The sequence below is a fragment of the Coptis chinensis genome, chromosome 9 (assembly GCF_015680905.1).
Source record: "Coptis chinensis isolate HL-2020 chromosome 9, ASM1568090v1, whole genome shotgun sequence".
NCBI lineage: Eukaryota > Viridiplantae > Streptophyta > Magnoliopsida > Ranunculales > Ranunculaceae > Coptis > Coptis chinensis.
In genome coordinates, this window is record NC_141464.1 from 65,123,283 (window position 1) to 65,143,338 (window position 20,056).

The 20,056-nt window shown below is 37.5% G+C and overlaps 1 protein-coding gene and 1 long non-coding RNA gene across 4 annotated transcripts; both read right to left on the reverse strand.

The window, feature by feature from the left end:
- Positions 1-863: 863 nt before the first annotated feature.
- LOC147477369 (uncharacterized) lies at positions 864-2,409 on the reverse strand. The gene is made up of 3 exons (XM_086585996.1): positions 1,881-2,409; positions 1,620-1,799; positions 864-1,016 (listed from the first exon to the last, which is right to left on the reverse strand). Exons 1-3 carry the CDS (start codon positions 2,259-2,261, stop codon positions 864-866), a joined length of 714 nt encoding a protein of 237 aa, XP_086442122.1. The 5' UTR covers positions 2,262-2,409.
- Positions 2,410-5,938: 3,529 nt separating this feature from the next.
- LOC147477370 (uncharacterized) lies at positions 5,939-7,340 on the reverse strand. 3 transcript variants are annotated; one of them, XR_015208571.1, is made up of 3 exons: positions 7,045-7,340; positions 6,856-6,920; positions 5,939-6,747 (listed from the first exon to the last, which is right to left on the reverse strand). It is a non-coding gene; the product is annotated as an uncharacterized LOC147477370 (long non-coding RNA). The 3 variants fall into 3 exon arrangements; XR_015208570.1 differs by having other exon boundaries at positions 5,939-6,728; positions 7,030-7,340; XR_015208569.1 differs by having other exon boundaries at positions 7,030-7,340.
- Between the last annotated feature and the right edge of the window lie 12,716 nt (positions 7,341-20,056).

Sequence of the window (20,056 nt, forward strand, 5' to 3'; positions counted from 1 at the left end):
TTTGGCCTCTTGACCGGTGTGGCCAAATTGTTTGGGATTTAGTCCAAATGGTGTGGCCACACCAGTCAAGAGGCCAAAAAATAGAACTCTATATTTTTCCAAGTTCAAATCCCAAACGACTTGGCCACACCGTTTGGATTAAGTTCCAAACGACATGGCCACACCTTTTGGCCACACCGGTCAAGAGGCAAAAAAACAGAACTAAGTTTTTTCCAAGTTCAACTCCCAAACGACATGGCCACACCATTTGGGACTAAGTCCAAACGGTGTGGCCACACCGATCAAGAGGCAAAAAAACAGAACTAAGATTTTTCAAAGTTCAAATCCCAAATGACATGGCCACACCGTTTAGGACTTAGGCCAAACGACATGGCCACACCGTTTGGACTAAGTCCCCAATGGTGTGGCCATGTCGTTTGGGATTTGAACTTTGAAAAATCTCAAACTTCTGTTTTTTTGCCTCTTGACCGGTGTGGCCACACCGTTTGGACTAAGTCCCAAACGGTGTGGCCATGTCGTTTGGGACTAAAATTTGCCAAACCTCGATTTCTTTTTTTCTTAACTTCCATATTCAACTTCCAACAATTCTAACACTTCCAAATTCCATATTTCAACAATTCTAACACTTCCAAATTCAAAACCAAACACATAAAATGGAGTCGCAACATCAAATTCAAGTATTTTGAAATAAAATGGAATCACAAACACATAAAATGGAATCGCATAACATCAAATAATATTTTGAAATAACATACGACAAAAACAAGTATTTGGGTACAGATATCACAATGTCACTCTTTACAACAAAAGCAATCTAAACTAGAACTCTAGAGTTAAGATCAATGCTCAAGCTGCTTCTTCACCTATGCTCCTTCATGATATTGTCCGCCAATGAATTTGCACCGGGTCAAATTGTATGCCTCCATGAACTCGTTCTGTGCATCGTCTAGAATTGCAGTCCCACCCAATTGCAGGCCTTGATTGAGCAAGTGAGAAACTTTATCGACCATGGGGTGCTGTCAAAATTAAAACGAAAAACTACATTAGTATATACAATTATAAAATACCAAAATAAAAAAAAAAAAAAAAAAAAAAAAAACTAACGTTGTAAGGTATTAACTCACCAGATTATGATATGAAAGACTCTGTAGGGAGTAGTGATTATGATGATCATGGTTTATCATTCAAATATGACTATTATTTTCATACCAACTCATGTATCTACTAACACACTCCCATGGATAAGATGGAATGGGGTCCTCGATGTTCAAGTTGTATCAAGTGATTCTGCCATTTACTCCAGTAGGAAGACGCAATATTAAATTTCACATCGTACCCACGTCTAGAAGTAGTTCGCGTCGAGGTCTTTGGTCTTGGGGGATCTGAGGGTACAAACTGCATATGACCCAACTGACGCACAACCCTCGAAACATTGTACTGCTCGACATTATCAAGAAAGCATATAAATCCCTCGAAAAATGCTATTTCATCCACCGGCCGTGTAGCTCGAACTTCAGCATAGGGATACCATTCAACCTGTCAAATAGCATATGATCGAGGAAATTAATCATTAACCACATACTAATAATATCAATTAATAAATAAAACTATTTACATACAAAAATGCTTAAATCGGTACAAGTCATATTATCAATCATCGCTCGGGTATGCTTTAATGTAGCTGTTGTGCTAGCATAAAAAGACTGAGTAACTGAGTACCTATGAGTATGTGACATGCTCAATTGATAGTTCTCATTTGGGAATGGCCTGAACACCGGGAAGTACTCATAAATCCATGCCTAGATTAATATAGACACCCAGTTAATATTGTAATAGATAGATAAAATTGACATTGAAAAGAAAAACAAAAAAACTAATACCTGTAGGAGAGTGAAATAGCCTGAAACACCCTTCACCTTGGCACTTGTGGCACTCCCAAGACCCCTGTACAAGTAAGCCAGTAAGGCTGCACACCACGCGTAGTCTCTGATCTCGACAAATTTCAAAAGCAGTCTCAGATAACAAATGGGAACTGCAGTTCCAGACGTGTCGATGAAGGCGGTACATCCAAAGAAAAATAACAGATAAGCTCTCACAGCAAATTGCAACTCTTTTTGGGTTGACGCCTTCTTCACAACAACCCCATTTTCATCCCGTAAATCTTCATCCGTTACCTTCCTAACAAACTGCTTCATCAAGAAATCCATCCTAACTTTGGAAGTGAACTTATTGGATTTCATTTCCGCATCTATCTTGTCCATGGGTATGCCAAGACCTTTGTGGAGGAGTCTTTTTGTCTATTCCAAGGTCAAATTAGTGTCCCCAGTCACTGCTTTGCCTCTGATCGGAACTTCTAAGAGTTGGGAAACATCGTCCAACGTGATTGTCATCTCACCCCACGACATATGAAACGTGTTGGTCTCTGGATGCCACCTCTCCACAAAAGCAGAGACTAACATAGGATCTTGAAGCTCCACGTGAAAATTAGAACAGTCTGAACACTCTCCGACGATATCCCATTGTACCAACTTGTTTAGGTGCCCATGGCACTTCAACACCCCTCGCTCCTCCTAAAACAACAAAAACTCAGTATTAATGTATGCACAAGGTTTCGTAATACAAAATTTAAATACTAATAGACAATATATGATAATATTACCTGCCCCTTCCAAACATCGCGAGCCACGTGCACCGTATAGTCATACAACAGATGTGACACATGAGGGCCACCTCCATAAACGCCTCTCTGGAACTCCAAGTCATTGTTGGACTTTCTCACAATATTCACTGGAGGTATAGGTACAGGGACTTCAGGGACTTCCTCGTCATCCTCCTCCTCCTCGTCATTCTCCTCTTCTACATCATCAACACCCTCTTCGTCATCTTCTTCACTATCAGCATGACTTACAACTACACTCTTCCCACGATCCATATTTAGGTCATCGTCATCTACATCACTCAGAACTGTCTCATTTCTTCTCTTTTGATTTCCTAACTCTACACCACTTACAACATTACTGGGATCATCCGCTTTTCGATCCCCTCTACGAACTAATGTCGAGGTGGTTGTTCCCCTTCCTCTCTTTTTCTCAGGTGGGTCATCACGACCTGAAGTACTACTCCCCCCACCTAACAACTTCTTAGCACCCGTGAAAACACTTTTTGCTACATTCTTGACATTCACATTCTTTGTTCGAGGCATTGCTACAAAATAAATAGGAGTTAAAAATAAGACATTCAACTAATTCAAATTGTGTAAATTGATTGAGATCCTAATGTGTAAATTGAGAAAAAAATATGGGCCCTTACAAAAATATGAGATCTTAATGTGTAAATTGATTGATTCTGTGTGCCAGACTATAGTCTTGTTATATCAAAAACCCCAGATGCACAAATTTGTAAGATTCAAATACACACAACAAGAAACAAATTCATAGAAGAAACACAACAAGATGTTTTCATTCATTTAAATTCCACATCACCTAAGTCCTAAACAACAACACTACCACTACTACTTACTATATTAAACTCTTCTTTCACATTCAGAAATCTAAAAACATAAACCAAATATTCCAATCTTTATTCCACTGTACCATTTCCAAATTTCTCGCTTTAGCACAAGTTGTCAATACATTAATCAAATTAACCTCATTAGGCTTTACACTCTCATATTCCATCCTTTGAAACAACTCAACTGCTTCACTAGCAGAACCCCATTGTGCATAAGCACCAATCATAGTTGCCCAAGAAACCACAGTTTTCTCAACCATTTTATCAAAAAAGCGTACTAGCCGAAACCAAACTCCCACAATTAGAATACATATACATTAATGTATTATGTATATAAGAATCCAAAGACAAGCCAAATTTCACACAATGAGAATGCAACTGTTTCCCTACACTCAAATTCCCACAAAATGATTTAAATAATGATGGGAATGTGAAGTTATCAAGAAATAGACCGTTTTGGATAATTTCTTTATAAAAAGCAATGGCTTCCTGATGTAAGGTTTTATTGTGTTTTGCCAAGATGATTCTTTGAGCAAAACCAAATATTCCAGACACTGAATATGCACAAAACAACTACATAATTGAATCAAACATATAACAAATAGCTCAAACATATAACAAAGATATAATTGATTCAATCAAACATATAACAAAACAAAACAACCACAGAACCCACCAACATATGAAGCAGAAACAAATAGCTCAAAACATATAACAAAATGGGTGACTAGAATTCAAAAGAATTGAATCAAACATAACATTTAAAAAAAAAAAAAGATAGAAAGATAGAACAGTTACCTGAAATAGAGCTATATAAGTAGTATAGTTTCAAAGACACCAACAACTTAAAAACCAAAAATAGATATTGAAATCCGTCTATATAAGTAGCAAACTCGTTTCTTTCTTTTCTCTGTGCTTGAGTGCTTGGGCAGTGTTTCTAGAGAGTGTTTGAAGAGAAGGGATCGAGAGTGTTTGAAGAGAAGGGATCGAGAGTTTTGGGTTTTTGGGTATTTGGGATCGAGTGTTTGCTAGAGCAGAAATCGTGAAATCGAGGGTTTGAAGGACGAAGGGTGGTAGCCGGTTTTCCGGTTTCTTGGGTATTTGGTTGGGGGGTGTATGATTAGAAGTTGTGCCCAACACAATGGGGCAGACCCAACTTCGGGATCACTTGACCCAATATGGGGTCTGGCCGTAATAGGACTCATATTCCAATCTAAGTGCCTTCGCCTTTGGGCACTCCACTACCCGACCTTAACAATTAACAAATTAACAAGTCTTCAACATTGCGTAAACGGTTTGTATCAATTCTTGTCAAATCTATCTATTCTATCGATCCTTAGCACCACAATGCCGCTACGAAATATGTTAAAATCACGATAAACATTGCAATGAAATGTTGAAATTTCGCATGTTTCGAAATTGGTAACTTTTGCGCTAAAAAAATATGGGTTTTTTAGACCTGCCCCCCATTTCAAAGATGAATTGGACTTGCCCCCAAATTCAGGGAAATTAGACTGCCCCCAAACTCGGACTCCGAGTCTAAGTCAATGCAGTTTGACCGTCATCTCCTTGTGAAATGTCCTAACTACCCTTTGGCGGAGTCCGAGTTTGGGGGGCAAGTCTAATTTCCTGAATTTGGGGAGGCAAGTCTAAAACCCTAATTTTTTTTTGATGATGTCCGTCTTTTGCTAATGAGTTGAGTTGAGTGAAACATAAGGAGAGTAACAGAGTGAAACATAAGGAGAGTAACACTTATAATATACTTAATTATCAATCACGGGAGACTAATTGTTAGTATCATCCGAAAAGTGCCAGGAATTGGTAACACAACAGTTTACTTGAAGGGATCCCTTACTTGAAAGAATGAATTTATAATTTTGATAAAATGTCATCAAGGAACTATGTTTTGAAAAGACTCCTTATAGCCAACGACATCCTTACTCCTTGCTACATAATCTAGTTGCAAAAATTCCAGTTATGTTAGAACCACAAAAAGCTGAAAAAAAAAATAGAGGTGCATTTATCAATTGTTTTAAGATTGGAGGCCAATGGCATCGCGATTTTGGGTCTGTATTTTGGTCTTTAACTGGCGCAATCAGAGTAACATGAAAGATAGTGTCACTTGACACGGCACGGCTAACATATTTTCAGATGGGTAAAACCATCGCTTGTTTGCCCTCTGAGTGATCCTGTTAAAATCTTAATCCAAAAAACTCTAGACTCAAGTATGACATTTGGCTACTTACTCTAGTAACGTTGTTGAAAAGCTTGGAGTAGAGCAACCTAAGCGGAGGCTTCTCACTTCCTGGTTTTGCTTGTATTAGTGTGTAAATGTCTTGTTTAAGGTAGGATGCCTCCTGCGTCATGCCATTGCTCTGATTCAATTAAATCTTTCACTTCTAAGAGTTCTCGTGCATGGTCTTCGAATCCGCAGTATTTCCTGCATTTGGATTCCTAACAGGAGCAGACATGATGTTGGCTTCAGATAAAAAATTTACTGCCTTTGCCACAGATGTTTTTGACGGAATCTGCCAGAATTTCTATTACTGAAAAACAGACTATACATTATGAAATCTGACCCAAAGAACCATTGAAACAAAGGAAATAGAACTCCACTGCTCTAACGAACCATTAAAAATAATTCCAGTTCCATAAAACATGACAACAGAATTATTTTCAACAAAATATATTAAACAAGCAGCACACTTGTCGAGTAATATATATGGACACATAACATACATTGATCAGACAGTGCATTTCAAATGCATGTTGTGTAAATTTAATGTAACTTATATGAACTATATAATAAAGTTAATAACCATATGACTGCCAACCATAAAAAGAACCAAAATTACCTTTTCCACTAGAAACTAAACATGAAAGGACCATATATGAAGCTATAAAGATACAATCTTTTACATAATAATTTAAAGTAATTCAACCAAACCCATAGCTAAAAGCCTAATGTCAAAAACTGTTACACTAAAAACACTACATTAGTTGTTACCTTTAGCAGATCAAGCACATATTAAGAAGCAACAACAACAATTAATGGCAACATGCACCTTCAAAAACTTAAAATACTGAACCCCAAATAATGAAATCGACAAAGAATAATCAAAATTAAGTAAATTGGTTCAAAACCAAAGTATTAAAAACTCAAAAAGACGAGAAATTAGTACCTGATGAACAAAGAAATGGAAAAGCTCTCATCTTGTCTAATATTTGAATTAGAATCTTCGGAAACAGAGATAAACTTGTTACTTAGAAATTAATATTTAACGACCAAAATTAAACATGTTCAGTAGATAAGGAAAACCACAACCACGACCAATAGTTACTTACCTCTGTTAAAGAGAACCTTTTGTTCAATAGATCGAACAATTATGCCTAAAATGAATCTCGAAACCCTAGCCATACAAAACCAAAACGAAAATCAAAACCCTAGCCACCCAAAACCAAAATCAAAATTCTAGACAATTTGTAGGATGAGGAAGGAAGAAGAAGAGGAAGACTCACCGAGCGAGGAACAACCTTACGGTTTAGGGTTTTTCTCTTTTCCACATTTCGATGAGCGCGAGAGGTGAAAAACTCCCGCTTAAGTTTTCCTTTTTTTTCCAACCTGATTTTTCTTTTCTTTTTTCCATTTCACAATTTCTAACGCATATAGAAACGTCACTAAATATCTCAAGAAATGTTAGAAAATAATTCAAGTATTTCAGCAACGGTTGATAGTATTTCTAACGGATTTTAAATGTGAATAATTTGCTAACGGATGAATAAGTGTTACTAATAGAAAAACCCAAATGTTGCAAAATCACCCAAATGGTGTAGTGGACTTCGCATCACTAACATCTGGCATGAGAGCACATGGAACTCCATAATGTCCAGTCATCTGCCTCCAACATATGTCGCCACAGTACCAAACCTTATAGTCATGTGCGGCAAAAGCAACTCTGTGACGTGACAACACACAAGCATACTGCACAACTGGATCGTCAAAGGCAGTAGACAAACGCCAAGGTCTCCACTCAATAGATGACAATGATCTAATATCAATCTGAGCATGAGCCATACAGACATTATTTCTAATCGCCTACGTTACGAGTCAGTCAAGTGAGGCCCTAACCAACTAGCAAATCTAGGGCTTAGTATCAAAGAATCATGTCTATGTTAGGAGAAAGACATCGAAAGTACTCATAAAACCAAATTTCTAAAAGTCCTGTGAATCCTGCAATGTGAGGACTTCTACTTCCGAATGTCTGTGAAGCTTTATCTAACGCCGCTATTAATGTGGCATATACTGAGTTACCCAGGTCATAATCTCTCATAGCATGCAAATCAGATACATAAGCATAATATCCCAGTCGTACCGTAGAATGATCATTGGAAAACAAAACATGCTCAATAAAAAACATCAAAAAAGCCCTAACATACACATCAACACCCTCACCGGGGTAGAGCGGTCAAAGCTAACTCTGCTCGTGTATCAGAATGCAAAAGGGGTTCCATATATGCAGTCTTAATATGAGATAGCTTAATACCAGAAGAATCATAAGCATCTGCATCCAAGCGAGGAAAACTCATAAGCATATTATCCATATTCTCATAATTTGTATGAAAAGGTATCGGTTGGCCTATACCGATACTCAACCCAGAAATCATGGTGAAGTCTAGTGGTGTGAACCCTAACTCCGCACAAGGGAAATAAAATATATGAGTTCTACTCTACCATCTTTCTACTAAAGCTATGACCACTACCCAATCAGTCTTCTCATAATCTACATCAACCAAAATACCCAAAGGTGTACACAGAATACTATCTCTAATATGTACAAACTCATCCAAACTCTTAATAACCTTCCACCACTCTCTAACACCAAGTAAAGCCGATCTAACTCGGTAGTCAATAACATGCTGATATTATGAAAAAAAAATAATGCGTATAAGATAAATAATTAATTAATTGGTCCAACTAAACTAATTAATACATAATATTCAAAATATTTAATCAAAACTAATTAATTACCTGAGTATTAGCCACTGCACTCGACACGTGTTTTGTATCACATGTAGAAGACACAACTTCCATATCAAGTGCTTTACTAGGTGCAAATTGCCAATCGAAGTCGTTCATCTGATACTCAAGTACATAGGGATGTCTATCAGTCGGCGCGACATTCTTGGGTTCTTCTCCCCCACTGTATTGTACTTCCTCGGGTTCTTCTCCCCCATCACCAGTGTCATTTTTGTACTGCCAATCATCACCCTCGAAAGGTTCAAAAGGATCCATATAAAATTTCAAGAGTTTAGGTAGGTTTTTGTTTTTTTTTTAGGTAGGTTTTTGTTTTTTTTACTAAGGAGAGGGTTTATAATTGAGAGAAAAGTTGAAAGTGATTGAACCGCGCGGTTTTGGTCATGTATATATAGAAGTAGGACGCGGCGTTGAGAACACCGCGCGGTTTTTGCAAAACTGCGTGGGCTTGGGCCTGTCAGATGGGCTTTAGTGGCGCGGTTTTGGGAAAACCGCGTGGTCTATATGGCGCGGTTTATCCAAAACCGCGTAGTTTGATGTCGAAAATTTGATGTTGCTCCTACAGATGGTTGGTGTTTTTTTGGTTCAAAATTTTGGTATTTTTTTGGTTGCTTTCCTAAAGATACTCTTAATTATGTACAACTTAGTATGCATTGTGTGTTGATTATACCTTGGTGCTTGATGATTGTAGCTAATCTACTGTGGGTGGTAATTACTATGATTGTCCTTGTAGTCCATTAGATAGAGTTTGAATGTCAGGTTTTTAATATGGTTTGATTGTTAAACTTAGTGAAATTATTTCGTAGAAATGAATTCACGAGAAACTCATTATTAATTTGCGTCTGACGGCAATTACGCTTTACCTTGTGTTTATTATGTTTTTGAAGAAATTAATTACTTGTCTAACTCTCGTTTTAAGTTTTGTTTTATTGGATTTTCGTTTTCTCTTAAAATTGAGTATATGGCTTGCGAATGGAAGTTTGTGCTAGGGAAATAAGTAGTTTCCCAATATTTTTGGTGTTATTTCATTTGTTGTGTTTATGGTATGTTCCACCCTCGGGTATAAATATGGGCATTTCTTTATGCATTATACTATATGGCTGGTTTCCTTCTGCGCTAATGAATTACTAGTTCTCTTAGTGTAATCTTTAATACGTGTTTGTGTTTTAAACTTTGGGCCTCGTGTTGCATGTCACGTTTGGTAACTCGAAGTTGTTGAATTTCATGACGAAATTCTTTTAAGAATGGAAGTATGTAAAATCCCATATTTTGGGCCTTGGTTGAGTTGGGCTTGATAAAGCCCAATAACATTGAAGAACCAAAAAGGAGGAAAAGAAAAGAGAAAAGGGGGAATACGGTCGGTCTTCTCTCTTGCAATCGGTCTCCTTTCTCCCATTCTTTCTTGGTCCTGGTCTCGCTATCTCTCTCTTGGGATTCAGAGGGGGAATCACAGGGAATAAATTGGGTTTTGATTTTCGATCCTCGTAGAGGTGAGTGATTCATACTTATTTTCACTAATGATTTGTGGTAATTTCAAAATCCTACAATTTGTGGTTTTTTAGTCTTGAGTATAATTTGATGTTTGCTTTCTAAATTGAGTTTATGAAATGTTCATTGAACTCGAAAATATGTGGATTTCGTTATTGGGTTACTGTGATGCGATATGGAATGATCTGAGTTTATTTTATTGACTAACTGTTTGGAAATATATCGATAATAGCGAAAATGGTTATCAAAAAGAATGACTTGATGAAGCTTGTAGATATTGTACTAGTTGTTTCCTGGTATAATAGGATTTGGTTGTTGGGTTGTCGAGAAATAGTTTTATTATTATTATTATTTGTCGAAATTGGTAGAATGGTTGTGTGCTTATTTGATTTTATATTTGTCTAATGTTGGTTTGGTGGTTACTCATTTATTTTTAATTGAGGATTTGACATGGTTTTGCAATGATAGGGTCATATGGTTTATGTATGGTTATTTGTTTAGCCATAGGAAAACTTTAAAGTAGTGACAAAGTAAAAGTGGTAAAATATCATTTGTGAGTGGTTATCCATTGTATTTATTGAATTTTCTTTTCTGCCCATGGTTTGTTAAACCCGAGAGTTGGGTTTACATTTAGATTGGATTCGTTGAAATTTGATTATTGATGGAGTTGTGGTATGAGATAATTTAAGCGCTACGTAAGGCTTGATTCCAAATCTTAAAGGATTTGGATACGTAGGCAACTTTGTAGTAAAGTGCAACCTTTATATTAGATATTTGTTTGTAATGTTATGAATAAATTATGATGATATAGTTCAGTTATAAATGTCTTAAGCATTAGTTATTTTTGCTTGATTGAATAATCTCTGCGAGGAGGGTAGACCTTACTAACTCTTTGTGTAGGGCGCGTGTCTGCCCTATGAAACTAACTCGGGTAAAGATAAAAGTAAAGTTAAATGTAGTTATTTTGTATAATCGCATATGTGTTACTTTAGTTATTTTGTTAGGGGAATAAGGAACTAAAATGCCTCTGAGTGAGGAACTAGCTTTAGCATTCCGTGTTGGAACGTAGATGGAGAGCAGCAACAGGATGTTGAAATATTCACGAGTTTTGTTTTGGAAGATGAGTTCTTACATGTGAGTAGTGCGAAGGTATGCTGTATATATATTAGAAGTGTGGTATCTCTGGTTGGAATTAATAGAGGTGTATAACACTGATATAAGTGGAAGTGATGTATATGTTGTTTTCATTTTAATTTATGTATATAATTTATAATGTCATTTTGATTCGAGGATTGATTATTTGACTTAATTGACATTTGGTTGAGATGCTTAAGTAGCTGGTTCTACGAATCATTATATATTTGAGCAGTTGGGTTTACGACCGAGATATTAGGTTTTAATATATGTTATGGAAGTATACTATTTGATTTTTTAAGCTATGATAGGATTTATGTTTATGAAATGTTGAAAATCTGAGAAGATTTTGTCGAAATTTTTATGTCTTTCGTCAAGGCGTCGACAAGGTTATATATGCAAAGTGTGGTTGTGTTGTGTGTGTGTTTCCGGTTGAAGGTGGTTGTGTTGGTGGTGTTGATCAGGTTGCTTGGCGTATGGTAATTCCTGCTGCTCCAGGATTTTGTGTTGGTGTAGGTGGAACATCTCTCTTGCTTCTACATTTTATCCTTTGTCCAAGATTTTGTAGGCCCAATTTAGTTGAAGAGGACATGGCTTCTTGTTGTTTGAATGTCAAAAGATTTCATGTCTTTTCAATATTTTTCAATGTGTAAGCTATTTTAAATACAAAATAATTTTTAAAAATTATTTGCTGAAGCAACGACATTTACGCTAACAAGCAAATTATGCAACGTCTTTTAGCCAGTCAATTAGCTTACTAGCCATTTTTCTCGGCCCATGGCTGGGATTGTTTTATTTATTAATGTTCAAAAAAACTTCTTTTGATCTGTTAATCTATTAGGCTAAAAGTTCTATAATTAGAGAGCAGAGACCAATATGTAGTTCATTATATTAATTGACAATGTTGGGTTTCTCAATCCGAATCACAATTAAGAAAGTCATTATGCCTGCAACATTATTGTGCTTTATAGCCAAGTGATTTATTTGCTCTTTAATATTGAAAAAGAGAAATAGGTCAAATCACATTCATTCAATGAAGCCTCACATTCAAACAATGTAAAGGAACTAGGTGTGCCCGTGACTACGGCCCGCGAGACCTCGACGCGCTTGCGGACTGCGGTACTACCTCGACAACTCGTCGAGGCGTATGCGCGTCTTCGGCACGAAACAACACGTCATGCCTTTGGCGCAATGCTAGCCTAATTGCCTATTATCTATAAGCCCAATAACATCAATTAGACCAACCTATTGTGCAGTACCATGTCAAATTTGGAGGCCCAACATTTTATAAGTCCAGCCGCAATTGTTGACTTTTGAATAGATCCCATGGTATTGATTGCACTTAACAAAATTGCACAAACCCTCCAAACACTTGGATCTGCCAAGTCATATTTTGGTGAGAATAATGATTATCTACCATTGGATAAGGACTTTTGGGTCCCACACTTCCATATTTTGTTAGATAGATAATGATTATACATAATATCCCTTCATACAGCAACAGGAAAACTTAAGATCCCAATACTTGCAACAAAGTCATGCGGAATAAATTGCTCCAACGATGCAACCTTGCTTACCCGCTTCTTCCCATGAGTCTTCTTACTTTTTATCCTTCATTTCATTGAGGATGAAAATAGATGGAGCAAGAAATATGTGGAACATTAGCAGAATGATCATAATCCAGGAGGTACATTGCGACTTCTCTAAACCCCTCACCACCCACCCCTTACAGCATCCTTCAACCCACCAAGAGTTTTTCCAACAAACCCCTTCCCTATTGTTGTTGGGGATAGGACCAACAACAACCTTAACAACTCTTACAATATCCTTAGCCAGTTGTTTAATTCTCAGAAAGCGAGTTGACCGCCCAAGTATCTCAACCAATCCATCCACCTTCTAGTTGATTGAAATGATGGAAGATTTCATTTGGTCGCTCAATCATCACTACCACTCAAGCACGATGCTAATAACACTTATATAATTAAGTTGGCTAAGCTGAGCTTGACATAATAGGATCATGCAAAGTACAAAACTGAAAATAATAACCGGAATAAATGATGATGTGCAACTATGAGACAATAGATAAAAACTTCAAATGCCAAATTAAAATCTACATAGCCTAGCCTTCATTAACATTGTAATCTTAAGCCTTCTATATAAATGGCTTAAGATTATATGAGGAATTATTTAATGATTGTAATAGTCTTTAGTCTAAAAAGAGTTTTTGCAAACAAAGTGCTTGATTTAATGCAACGATTCCTCTCTCACTCTAATGCAACGATTCCTCTCTCACTCTAATGCAAATGACGACTTTTACTTCAAATTAAGACATTTTTATTACTCTCTCATAATCAAGCTATGATTCTCTTTCCATCGGATTTTTAAGCTTTTCACATGGCTTCAGTGAGAGTTACCTTCCAGTTGCTTTCTATATACTTTGGTGGTGCTGCTCATGTCAATGAGCATATTTTTAAGTATTGTTTTTCTTTCAATGAATGTAAGCTTAACCAACGTAAACATGTAGTATGCCAGTAAGTAATCCCTTTATAAAATGATCAATATATTAGTGATAAGCACCCAAAAGTGTATTATGAAACCCCATTGAGACATATAAATTTGGTTCATTATGTGTTTAATAATCATGAAATAAATATGTTTTCATACTTTTGCAGGTATTTGCAGTAAACATGGAAATATTGGTTAAACCTGCAATAAAGCACGAGGAATGGGGGTATATATGAATTCTCCCAAATCCACGTAGAAGCATCAAACTTCCAAAGCTCCTACCTCTCGAACCAGGACTCCGAATGCGACAAGAGAGTCGCTTTCGGACAATCGTAGGCGATGAACTCACGCATAGGCGGAAGTTGTAAACCGCCCAAAATACCGGATCGCCATCGGATCTGCATATGGACCCACTATGCGGGGCCACAAGATTGGATGAGTCATCAATCATGGAGCATGTCAAGACAAAGATAACAAATTATTGGTGCAAAGTTGACACCTTGCATGTAATAAATTAGATTAGGTGTTAATAGTGAAAAAAAGGCAAGGTGTCACTTTGTTTTAATGTGGTAGATAAAAATGAATCAATGTGGTTTGATAATTCACGTGGGAGGAAATGAGATTTCTCTCAAATGGAGAAGAAATTAGACAAATGTGGGGACACTCCAATTACTCCCTTGACTTATTTTCCTCACATGACATTATTTTAGTTCCTTAGGGAAAAGGAGAAGTTAGTTTTGGTTTTATTTAAAAAAAAAAAAGCTTGTAATAGTTTTAATGGAGGAACACTTGTTCTTCTAGAAAATAATAGAAGTGAGTTTGGTGGTGGATTTTCTTCTCTCTCTCTCTCTCTCTCTCTCTCTTTCTCTTTTGTGTTTTTATTAGTTCATAAGTCCTTGTCCCAAGGATCATGAGCTAACTTCCCTTTTGGGGAGTTAGTCTAACTCATGTGAGGGTAAATCAATTGTTGGTTTGGTAGGTTTAGGAAGAACAACTAACTCTACATCCTACCCCAAAATGGTAGTTGGTGTAGAGTTTAGTTAGAAATCAAATTCGCCTGTTACTGTTGATATACATTTACGTAATATCGATTTACAAATTAGCGTACATATACGTATTACTGATGTATATTTACCTGTACGTATGGAAATATTTATCGATGACACAAGCTTGCCTATTCGTATAGCTATACGTATGAGTAGAGTACCTTCACATGCTACTGCACCTAGTATTGTATGAGTAGATCGTATTTGTATGTTTGTATTTTAAACCTTGCATAAAAAAAAAAAAAAAAAAAAAAAATTAAATTAAATTAAATTAAATTAAATTAAATTAAATTAAAATTAATTTAATACCACCTTTGCATAAATTTTAATTCCATAAATCTTAATCATATTCCAATGGTGTCTAGGAAACTTGAAAGGTTGAGGTTACTTAATTAGAACCGTGCTTGCACGGAAATCCTCCCTCATATCTCTCTTGTGACACGGCTGTTTGGTTTATGCACGTATTCCTAGCTTCCCCTTTCGTTAGCGGCAGACTTTTAGGCATACGTTGTTCAACCCTAATGCTTCAGATATTAATAAAATTCGAGTCCTCATAATTCCTTCACGTAAGTTAGATCTAATTTTATTCTTGCATGAGATTAAAGGTCCGGTTCCACTAAAGAAATTGAACAAACCTATCGTCGAAAAAAAAATACGATAAGCAATTCGCGTAAGTTCTCACATAAAAATTGTTCTTCTTACGCTAATTACCTTCATCACAATCCTTCGCCGCCATCAACTTGGTCATTATGGCCGACGATCTTCCACCAGCAGAGAAGCCCCTCTCGGACTTCTATACTGCATTACAGGAAGGACCTTCTTCCTGCATCAAACTTGAGGACATTGTCGGTGATTTTAGTATCCCACCAAACGTTTTCAGTTTGTTACCAATATATCATGGTTTGGAGCACTAAAACCGCATAATCATCTTCGTAGACTTCAACAAGTGGCAACAACATTTCATCATCCAGCAGTCTCTAAGGAACAACTCTTGCTTCGATTGTTTCCATTCACTTTAGCGGAAAAAGCGTCAATCTGGCTAGCAGGACAACAATCACAATCCATAGACACATGGAATAAACTAGTTCAAGCTTTTATGCTTCAATTTTACACTCGAAGAAAACAATGAAATGCTTGAAAAATTCAATTCTTTCGTCAAAATCCTCATGAATCCTTTTTATGAAGCATGAAGTCGCTTTTATCGATCTTTCGTTAGAATGTCCTCACCACCAACTAGAAAAGTCGTCCTTGTTCGCTCATTCTTTAATGGTGCGTCCGATCATCAAAAAGAAACTCTTGATATAATGAACGGAGGTTGCTTCATGGACAAAGGAGCTACTGAAGCTTATACTTTTCTTGAAAAACAAGTGAAAAAAGGTACACACTGGGGTAACACTGAGCCGTCTAGATCATCAAAGGATACTGTTACAAAAGCCACATCTATTTTTGAGGTAAAACCCGATCCTGAAATAAAAAATTTGATAGAATCCCTAACTAAAAAAGTAGATGCCCTTGCAGTTCAAGTAAACGATCAACTACCAAAACCAGTCATGAACGTTGACACCGCTCCTTGTGTCCTTTGTCTTAGTCCTGATCATCCTGATGCATATTGTCCCTTGTTATATGTTTCCCCTACTCAACAAGCGGAGGAGGCATGTGCATTCAACATTCCCAATGCACCATGGAGACAACATCCGAATTTCGCTTGGCGTCAAAATAACCAACAAATGGGGGCTCCTCTTGGTTTTGCTAATCAACCTATTCGACCTACCAATAATTTTATTCCATACCGCCAAGGAAATAATCAACAATACCAACAAGGTTAATTTCAAAATAATTCTAATGCTAATTATCGGACCAACCGCGGCCTTGTTCCAAATTTTAATCCAAATCCCAACTATAATCAACAACTTCTAAGCAATAATCGAACTACTACCTCGTTTTACAACAACTGCCAACCATTACAGATAGGACAAATGAGACTTTCGGCTTACATGAACCCGGCGGTCTCAAATTTTAACGCCTATCCAACAATCACTTCAGCAATTGGCAAGAAAAGAGTCGAAGGCGTGTTTCCTGCACAAGCGGCTTCCAAACCCTAACCCAAAAAACACGACCTTTGAGGTGACCAATGCCCCCGGTATAAGCACCCCCACCCAAGGTGAGGTCCATGCAATCACGACTCTACGATTTGAAAAAGCGTCGACAATCGATCATTATGCGGATGATCAACCAAAAGAACAGGGAGGGTTCCAAGGAATCTATTTCTAAGAATGAACCTCACGGAAGATTCCCCTGATTCACAGAGTCAACACCTCCGAATGTAGGAACCAAACAAGTAGACACTTTTGCCAAATTCGCCCTAAGGCACCGCTTTCTCGTGACGCTTGGCAAAGAATAAACTCGATGACAATTTTCTTTGAAATTGAGAGACTTTTCAAAATTTAACAATAAACTTACCTTTTCTCGATGCCTTAAAATTATTACCAAAACATGCAAAATTTCTAAAAGATATGTGCACCACAAAAGAAGAACTAACGTTCCTCAACAAGCGTTCCTCATTGAGCGGTTTCCTCCATTACCGAACACAATGGTATAGTAAAATACAAGGACCACGGTAGACCAAGCGGTTCCATGCACCTTAGGTGACAAATACCGCGACTCTTGCTCTACTAGACCTAGGAGCTAGTGTGAAGTTACTTCCATATTATTTATTTAAACAACTAGGTCTTTATGAACTTAAACCTACCACCATGACTCTACGGTTAGCGGATCGTTCCATAAAGTATCCAAAAGGAATTGTGGAAAACGCCCTTGTAAAAGTCCAAGATTTCTTCTATCTGTAGACTTTGTTATTTTGGATGAGAAGTTGCATGTGATTCCATTCCAATCATCTTAGGACGCCGTTCCTCCTCGCCCTTTGCTAATGCTCTTATTAACTCGTCGAGATGGTTCCATGACCATGTCCTTCGGAAATCTTTCGGTCGAGGTGAATGTGTTCAAGTTGATGAAACAACTTCCAGAGCCTGACATTGATGGTGAGGTTAACAGGGTTGATAGCATTCAGCAAGAGTATTTTACAAACTCTTTTCCTGAAGATGAAGTGTACCAATTTCTTTCCTTTAGCGACTCTGAGTTTGAGGACGATGATTATACACAAGAAGTAAATGAGTTATTAGAGTCAGTACCATTATTTGACCCTACAAGCGGTGATGTCAAGTAACTTGGATGATCATCAACTGTTTACTACATGGATGATGACCTTCCTCAAGAATCTTTAATACCCACTCCCCCCCCTGAATTAAAACCACTTCTTCGAATTAAAATACGCATGACCTTGATCAGCGATGGTCGTCACCCAGTTATTATTTCTTCACAATTAACTGACGATCAGGAAGCTCGTTTAATTAATGTCATTCAACAACATCGTTCTGCTATTGGATGGTCCCTAGATGACATTAAAGGCATTGAACCTAATGTGTGCACCCATCGCATACACCTGGAAGAAAATGCAAAGACGTCGGCGTGAAACGCGGGTCGCTTAAACCCTACCATGAAAGATGTGGTCCGGAGAGGAAGTGTTAAAATTACTAGATGCGGTATTATTTACCCTATCTCGATAGTGTTTGGGTGAGTCCGTACCGCGTAGTTCTAAAGAAATCGGCATTACGGTTTGCGAAATGATAAAGATGAATGCATTTCCGCCGTATCCGGTAAAATGGCTTAATATGCATTGACTATCGCCAAACTTAATGCCGAGTCACCTGTAAGGATCACTTTCCACTTCCATTCATCGGTCGGATGCTTCGAGCGTTTAGCAGGTCATGCCTATTCTTGCTTTCTTGATGGTTATTCAGGTTATTTTAGGATAGTCATAGTAGACCGCCGATCAAGAAAAGACAACGTTCACTGTCCATTTGGTACATTTGCATATAGGCGAATGCCTTTTGGCCTTTGCAATGCACCGGTACTTTCCAATATTTGCATGCTTCATATTTTCGATATGGTTGAACGTTTTATGGAGGTATTCATGGGCGACTTCTCAATTTATGGAGATTATTTCGATAGCTGTTTATCAAATCTTGAAAAAAAGTATTTACACGTTGTTGAAGAGAAAAAACCTGGTTCTTAATTGGGAAAAATGTCATTTCATGGTTACTAAAGGAATAGTTTTAGGACATATCGTTTCAAAGGACGGAATCGAAATTCGACAAAGCTAAGATAGAAAAAATTGCTTCACTTCCTATACCAAAAACAGTTCGAGACATTAGCGCATTCTTAGGACTTGAGGTTTCTATAGGAGATTTATTCAAGATTTCTCAAAGGTTGCTAGACCTTTAACCAACCTCCCCGCTTAAAGATGCCGCTTTTGATTTCAGTTTCAGTTGCAAACAAGCCTTTGAGGTATTAAAAACCGCATTAACTACCGCTCCCATAATTCAACCACCTGATTGGTCTAAACCTTTTGAATTAATGTGTGACGTGAGCGACTATGCTATTGGAGCTGTACTAGGAGGCAACCCCGGAAGATAAGCCAGTTGTCATTTACTATGCGAGTAAAACCCTTAATGAAGCTCAACGAAACTATACCACCACCGAGAAAGAGTTTCGCCATTGTATATCGTTAGATAAGTTTAGGTCCTTACCTAGTGGGTTCTCCAACTATTGTCTACACCGACCATCGCGGCGCCGTTATCTATTAGCGAAAAAAGATGCAAAACAAAGGTTGATCCGATGGATTCTCCTTTGCAAGAGTTTACTCGAAATTAGAGATATAAAAGGTAGCGAAAATGTGGTTGCAGACCATTTATCAAGACTTGTCGGTGATGTTGATAATCGATCTTGAACCTATCGTGATTCCTTTCGGATGAACACTTGTACTCTATTTTTCGTCCCCTGGTACCGACATAGTAAATTACTTAGTTACCGAGGAAGTTCCTTTATCTTGGTCTCGTAATGACCGGAAAAGTTTTTATCCACCGTGAAATTCTATTTCTGGGATGATCCTACCTCTTCAAGTATTGTTCGGACCAACTAATCCGCTGTTGCATTCCCGGGAACACAACGATGTGTTATCCTTCCGCCATGAACAATCTTGTGGTGGTCATTTTAGTGGTAAGAAAACTGCGCCAAGGTTCTACAATGTGGTTTTTATTGGCCAACCTTTGTTTAGAGATGCACATGAGCATTGCAAAGCATGCAATCGCTGCCATCGATTAGGTCGATTACTCAACGTAATATGATGCCCTTAAATCCCATTCTAATTGTGGAAATCTTTGATGTATGGGGCATCGACTTCATGGGTCCATTTCCAAATTCTCATGGCTTTCTATACATA

What these genes read in the sequence shown, in the direction of transcription:
- LOC147477369 (XM_086585996.1), bottom strand. Translation starts at nt 2,261, where the DNA reads ATGGACAAGATAGATGCGGAAATGAAATCCAATAAGTTCACTTCCAAA. An exon ending in GCTATTTCACTCTCCTACAG is followed by an intron (nt 1,800 to 1,880) that starts GTATTAGTTTTT and finishes ATATTAATCTAG; the next exon opens with GCATGGATTTATGAGTACTT. An exon ending in GTACCGATTTAAGCATTTTT is followed by an intron (nt 1,017 to 1,619) that starts GTATGTAAATAG and finishes TAATTTTGACAG; the next exon opens with CACCCCATGGTCGATAAAGT.